Source organism: Centruroides sculpturatus, unplaced genomic scaffold (assembly GCF_000671375.1).
Source record: "Centruroides sculpturatus isolate CEXI.00-Female unplaced genomic scaffold, Cexi_2.0 scaffold1274, whole genome shotgun sequence".
NCBI classification, from domain to species: domain Eukaryota; kingdom Metazoa; phylum Arthropoda; class Arachnida; order Scorpiones; family Buthidae; genus Centruroides; species Centruroides sculpturatus.
In genome coordinates, this window is record NW_019385446.1 from 118593 (window position 1) to 126128 (window position 7536).

A 7536-nucleotide genomic window follows, 5' to 3' on the forward strand; every position below is an offset into this window, starting at 1 on the left:
TAGTCAGAGGATTAATACTTTTACAGAATCGAGATTGATCGAGCTTATTCAGGCTCACGAATACCTGTGGGATTTTAATTCTTCGTTTTATCGAAGATTTTATCTTTTCATGTATTTTCGCCAGCTCTATTAAAATAATCGCCTTTTTTCTTTTATTCATTCCAGAAAAGGAATTGCTTGCTATTTTAATAAGTGGCTAAAATTCCGTAAATACTCTGAAGTAGAACGTAAAATATCGGCAAACTCACGAAAGTAGTCAAAAACAAGCTACTGTAATTTTATTGGTTTATTATAGGGTCACGTGTTTCCGAGTTGCAACGTCAACGAACAATGTGAGACCACGAAAAGACGCGCGCGACTCGCGCTTGTTGCAGTTGCAGTCGCTTGCGCGGCTAGAAATCGCATAGTGTGACCAGGGCTTTAGACTGATGTTTCGGCCGTACGATCGTTATATCATTACAGTCGACCCCCCTATAACGCGGTAGATACGTTCCACTTTATAAGAATTTTGCGTTGTAGGAATCCTTAAATACATGAGCCATCACAGCCCGGCACGTGTGCAGGTTACGGACTAAGGCTGTTTGAAAGGTTTTCTTCCATAAAATTAATCGATTCTAGACTAATTTGACTCAACATTTCCAAAACACGTATAATTTTTTGGGAATAATCCGTATAACCTATGCTATAAACAAAAAATTGTAGGATTACTTACCGAGTGTGCACTGTTCGACGACGCCATTGGTTAAGCTTGTTTTCGTCGCGGAGCAGCGCAACAAACGGCGGGCGCGTTTTCTGATAAGTTATTTTTCTGCAAAAATAAGTTATTTTTCTGCAATTTTCGTTGAACTTTGGAGACATCATTAATAGAAATAGTTTTTATGGCCGTTGAATAAGAAATTTTTTTCACAAGAAATGTATAAAATTACCGTACTGTATTAGACTTACAGTACCTAATTTATATACTGTACAGACGATAGTAAACTCAACTTACCGCCTAAACTCTCCGTAGCGTGTAAGTAGTTCGGCTGCTCGTCCACTATTGGTCCAGATTCGACCAATCCTGACACGAGTCGGCGATGACGTTTTACCGCATTTTACGAGTCTCTTTTATCGTCTTTATACGAATATGGTCGCAATTTTTTCGCCGCGATATACGAATCCGCTTTATATGAATCCGCGTTATAGGGGGTTAATGAAAACCAAATTTCCAGAAAACATTGGTAAACATTTTTATCATCAAATATTTGATATAAAATGATTTGCCAAATTTTTTATCATAAATATTTGTCTAGCTGTTATACATTGTGAAATATTTGTTAAGGAATGGAGATATTCATCATATTTTTGTGGCGAATGAACACGGTAAAAGAATATGTTAGAATTTATCTTTGAAAATATTGTATCGTCGAATTAAATATCAAATATCAAAGCAATAAATAATAAAATTGTAAATATACAATATAACATAGCACAATTTGATAACCAATCTTATCGCGCAGTATTTAGATGCATCTTCTTCGTGTATATATACAGTAAAGGAAGTTGCGGATTCTAATGGACTTTTAATTCCAAAATTTGTAAATTTCCAAAATTTGTATTACAGATCAATAATTCCCAAAGTGGGATTTTTCTACCGCCTCTTAAAGGCACTAGGGGTGTTGAAAAATAAGGGAACAAAACTTCATTTTGAAACAGACAGGAAAAAATATAAGAAATGTATGCATTTAAAGCGGATGGCAGTCGGAAAAGTTTTGGGAAATGCTATTATAAATTACAACGCAACTCATTATTTATTTATTTTTATATAGTCCTTCCAAATAGTTGGCAGTTGTCAAACCAGATGTAGGGAGAGACTGCTTTATTAGTTGTAAATAGTTAATTGTTTATTGTAGCCCCGGGCATCGTGTACCTCTTTCTGCACTGTGAATGGTTTAAGTGTTTTAGTTTGATTTGAAAACTGTTAATTTATGTTGGAAGGACTGTAAATCTTTTTTAAATAGTTTACCATACTAGTTCATTTCTAACATTAGTGAAATTAAGAAGTACATTTATATTAGAATCACGGAAATTATTACTAACAATTTTCGAATGCCATTTTTGACAACTGAAAGTTTAGAAATTTAAAAAATTAAAAGAATTTTAATCTTTTTAACCAGAGAATGAAGTAACTCTGGCTGTTTATCAAACTAAAAATAAACGTATAACGAGCAATTATTTATTGTGACATCGTCACAATGCCGGTCTGCAATTTTTTATCGTATTTTTCATTCATTTAATTTAAAATATGTGCTCTCCACCTCAAATTAGTAGTGTCTTGCCCATGTACATTTTATTTGACAATAGAGTCGTGCCGTTAATCTATCTAACATCTTTCGGGGGAAAATTTTTGAATTGAAATAACGTGACTTCCGATTTGAATAGGAAGTTCCTATATAATTAATCGGGGTCTCCTGCAGCCCAAAAATACAAAAATAACAAAAACGAAACTAACCATTTAATTTGAGTACACAACAAATCTTGGATCTGTTTGGCGTCGTCAATAATATAAAATTGGATTGGATGGAGTAAGCATGGTTTAAGAAAGAAAAGTGAGGGAAATCTAATAACATTATGCACTAAAACCAGTCTGCATTCCTTACATCGTTTGCCTAGATGATGTAACGTGTAAAGCTGTGTATTTTCCCATTGATGTATACAGTAGTGCATTCTGATTTGGACCAAGCAGTCGTGGCACTCTCCATTTTTATTGTGTCGTGTGTTCTATTTCTATAGTTCTTATGAATTAGCGATGACATAGGGTGCACGTTTTATTGGATTCGCATTAAAAATTATTTTATCCGTTCAACTCGGCTCCTCCGAAAATTAAATCCTGAGTGCCCCACTGGAAGTATAGTTACCTCGGTAGTAGTTTTAATTTAATATACTATAATCTTAAAGTAAATGAGAATTTTGCAGAAAGAGATTGAAAACAGAATGTCTAATTTGTAGTGTTGTAACGAATAGTAGGCCTATATTCGGCCAGGAGCGTAGCCGAATAGCCGAATATTCGGCCAAACTATTCGGCTCGATTAACACACGTACGAAAATTGGCGCGCAAACCGCATTATAGCCAGGACCTGCTCTCCATTGGCCCACTGTCACTACGCTTCGCCAATCGCGTTAATTCTTGACAGTTCAGACAAGAGTGTCATGGCAGTATGTGATAAATGACGATATCAAATGTGAATAACAATGAAATGACCTACACATGTAAATAACGGAAAAAGAACAGAGANTAGTTTATTCGTTTATTTATTTATAATTGAAGCATATTTGAAGATTTTTTCCTTTTTCTCGCTTTCCAACCCAAGCAAATAATATTTTTCTTTCGCATATTGGCGCATTCTCAACAGAATATAGGCCTAATAACGAATTATGTAAGCTGCATCTTTTCTGCATGTTCTTTACGTAGAAATTGCAATGCCTTGTTACGTAAAACATATGCAATCTTCAGTTCTTCACAATGTTTCTCAAAGTATTCTTCACAATTTTGTATTAGTAGCCAAATCCCTAGTTTTGGATAAATTAATTCACCACTACTTTTTACATTAACAACTTCGGCTTCTTTTAAACTGGAAAAAGTACTGGATGTAGAAGATGCAAATTTGACATAGATTATTCTTTAGATAATGTCTATAGATAAAACCATAGACAGTAAATAATAGAGTCTCGAACGTACCTCTTTCTGCACTGTGAATGGTTTAAGTGTTTTAGTTTGATTTGAAAACTGTTAATTTATGTTGGAAGGACTGTAAATCTTTTTTAAATAGTTTACCATACTAGTTCATTTCTAACATTAGTGAAATTAAGAAGTACATTTATATTAGAATCACGGNTAATTCACCACTACTTTTTACATTAACAACTTCGGCTTCTTTTAAACTGGAAAAAGTACTGGATGTAGAAGATGCAAATTTGACATAGATTATTTTTTAGATAATGTCTATAGATAAAACCATAGACAGTAAATAATAGAGTCTCGAACTTCTGCTCTGCTGTCATCGTGTTCAAAAACAGAATCAGACTCTGGGGTGTCTGAATTAAAAGAGTGCCCTTTTTTTTAATGTTATAAATATGAGTACCTTTAATTGAGCGTGGGTTTCTATTGTCAAAGGCTGAAAATGTATCAAATCCAAAACTGGTTCTTGTTCATAAAAATGCAATTTCCATATGCGAGTGGTTTTATAAAAGAGTGAATAATCATCAGTTGGTACAGGTATATAAATGGTACTACTGGATTATTTCCCCACCGGCTTGACTAATTGTACGAAAGAAGCGCCGAAATAAAAAAAATTAATCCAATTAGTGTAATTTTTTAAATTTAGAATTATGTACTTACCTCAAATGGATCTTGATTAACTTTCTCTGTTAAAACATATTTGTAATTGCAGTCACACAGAAAGTACTGAATCAAATCCATATCTGACATCAAAGTAACTCTCAGACCCTCAGTTGTTTGAAGAGTTAGGTCATGGAAAACAGTGTTTTTAACATTGTTTTCCAGGTGTTCAGCCATTTTCGGTTATCTTTAAGTATCTACAACAGAAATAATAAAATTATTTTTTAATAATAAATTATTAAAAGAAAACTATAAAAGTCACAAAAAGCAAAAAAGTAATAGTATGGAAATATTTTCACCCATACTTGTAGATCATTTGATATTTTTCTCACACCTTCTGAAGGAAAGCGTCTATTAAGAGCATCAAAAAGATGATTTATACATTTTGTGAATCCGATTGTTGGACTCACATCAGTAATATTGATGTCACTCTTAAGCATGAAATTTCAGTCCATCCACAGTTGAGTTGCAAAATACCTGTAAGACAAATTAAAGTATTTTAAAAATAAATTCAAATTATCTTAACCGTGTTAGATTCATAATAGTATTAACCTTAAAAATTAGATATTACATGATAGTTAAATTGGCTTCCCAAATATGCTTCTATTAGAATCAGTATAGAATACTATTATGCATTCTATACTGATTCTAATAGAAGCATATTTGGGAAGCCAATTTAACTATCATTTTTCGAAAAGTTTGGATAAATGTGATTAGTGGTTAGCTTAGGAAAAACTCAAGCATCCTGCTCTGGAATCCAGGGCAAACAAAGCTACATTATGTTCCCATTTAATGATGCTATGATTCAAAGCTAAATAAATAAATCAGTTACTGATTAAAAATATATCATTTTTAATTTAATTAATTAATAAAAAATTAGACTACATGTAATGTATGTCCATTAAGAAGCCTATTTCTGATTATTTTTATAAGGTGAGGAGTATCAGAAAATATGAAAATTCTTCCGTTGTCATCTGAAGGATTTATGAAGTATTGTTTATCATCACCTAAAACAAAATATCATAAAATTATGAAAAAACAGCTTTGATAAACAAATTACTATTAAACTTTTAAGTTTACGTAAGTTTCATTTACTTCCAGAAATGTCCACATACTTCTGTTAGTAGCATTCCAGTCTTTAATAATAAAGTCGGGTGCAAAATGTCTTTTGCATACTAAATCTGTTGATTTGTAAAGTCTGTCTTCTCTGGGAGACGTTCGCCACCACTTCAGTAATGATTCCAGATCTTTAGGTCCTTTAAATAAACTTACGTTCTCTGAACATGTGGCGTATGCATCTAGTCACATGTTTTGCTTACCGATGAATAGCGCTTTTCGAACTAATTCACCGAGAAAGACAATTTACCAGTAACAATTGGTAATACAAACACATTTCGTAAGTAGTCATAAATCGTAAATGAACGAATAGATAAATATGAGGGAGCTCTGGTTTTGAAACAGAGCTCCTTCACCTTTTCTTTTTACACCATGGAGTAAGGCATGTGGTTAATCTGCCAAGTGAAGGATGTCCCCGGTAGGACTTGAATGGAAAACTCTCCCTATTTAAGACACGAAGAAAACCCGGAAAATTCCACATGGCCAGATCGTTTATCAGGCGCCAACCCACTACCTAAATGTTGTTAAAGAAAATATACAGCATAACGTGATTTCTTTAATTAAACGCAACTTTATAAACTGTGTACAAGAGTTTCGTTAATCTGGTTAAAACATGTAATTTGTCTGTTTTAAAAATCGGTAATCTCCATGAGATTCAATAGATATAAAAGTATGAAATTATATTTTTTAGTCAACTGTTACATACAGCAAACAATTTCAATTGTCTATTAATAGGGCTTGAAAAGGTGGGCTATTTTTCTTGATTCAGCAGTACGAAGATTGTTATTCGGAACTGAACAAGATTTAACAGTGATAGCTATAATAATAATAATAATAAATATGACGTTCAGAAACTTAGCGAAAGTATTGTACAGTACATAACAGAGCAATCTGCCTCTTCAAGTATGGTTCCTGCTCGATACCAGTTCCACAATGCTAATTACCAATGATAGCTGGTCGTGGGTTCGCACTTGACCAACGGAATGGCCGCGTGAAAATATGGTTAATTTTTCTTTAGAAGGTCTTCTTGGAAGGCATCCTCTTTGGCACATTTCTCGTGTATGCTGTTGCCGTATTCCATTAATTCAATCGAATTATTAAATTGACTTTTTGTCAATGCCACAAAATTTATCATTTCTTAAATCCATTTTGTTTTTGAAGAGCATTATTATTATTATTATTACTAAACATATAATTTGCCTTTTTTATTTATAGTTTGGATTTTTTAAAAGAAAAAAGAAAGATGAATTAGAAAAGATGACAACGCAAGCAATGTTGCAAGAATGGGAACCTTATCTCGTTTCCGATGAAGAAGTACAAAAAACTGCAGAAGCTTTTATGAAAAATATGAAAAATCAAAATGAAAACGTCGATAGTACATAAGAATATATGTATAAATAATTATTTTATATATTTTGACGTCCGTGATGTTTTAAATCATTTTTATCAATCAATAGAATCATAAAAATGTAATCATTCTTCTAAATTATTTAAAACAATACTGGTATTCTGATTATACTGGTTATTCTCAATATTTCCGACTATTGTTTTTGTATAACTCAAAATGTAAATAAACGTCACATAGTAAATCGAATTACTGTATTAATTTGAATCTTGAACGGCCAAATGTTTTAGGCCAGGGGTCGCAAACCGGCGGCCCGCGGGCCTGATACGGCCCGTTAAGGCTTCATATCCGGCCCGTGGAATTGATAATTTCTAACAAATCAATATTTCTAACATATTGCAGGGATTAAAACAAAAAAATTTAAATGTCTAGTAAGTCGTAAAGGACTGGTAACAAAAGGGCATTTGTTAGAGCCTTTTTTTAAATTATAGTATTTTTGTTTTGCCGAATATTGATTGCGGCCTGCGTCTAATATACATATATTTGGAGGGTCCTTTGGTGCGTTTGAGTTTGAGACCCCAGGTCTATGCCATTAATGCATACCGGTCTGGGAATCCGGGATCGAATAGGAATGATCCTGCCCGGTCTTTCTGAATAAACAAACCTCCCTGCAAAATTTCAGAAATTTTGCAGAGAG

General features: G+C 33.1%; 1 protein-coding gene across 2 annotated transcripts in view; it reads left to right on the forward strand.

Annotated features, from left to right (window-relative positions):
* Positions 1-7081, forward strand: part of LOC111639080 (integrin alpha-9-like) — a 27034-nt gene extending 19953 nt beyond the window's left edge. Inside the window, exon 28 of one of the 2 annotated variants that reach the window (XR_002759008.1) lies at positions 6710-6727. Coding sequence is in view for 1 of the 2 variants with exons in the window: in XM_023384854.1 (XP_023240622.1) it covers positions 6710-6877 (168 nt within the window). In the remaining variant the exon portion in view is untranslated. Of the gene's footprint in view, positions 1-6709 lie in introns of both variants that reach the window. The other variant, XM_023384854.1, reaches the window with a different exon arrangement.
* The last annotated feature ends 455 nt before the right edge of the window (positions 7082-7536 follow it).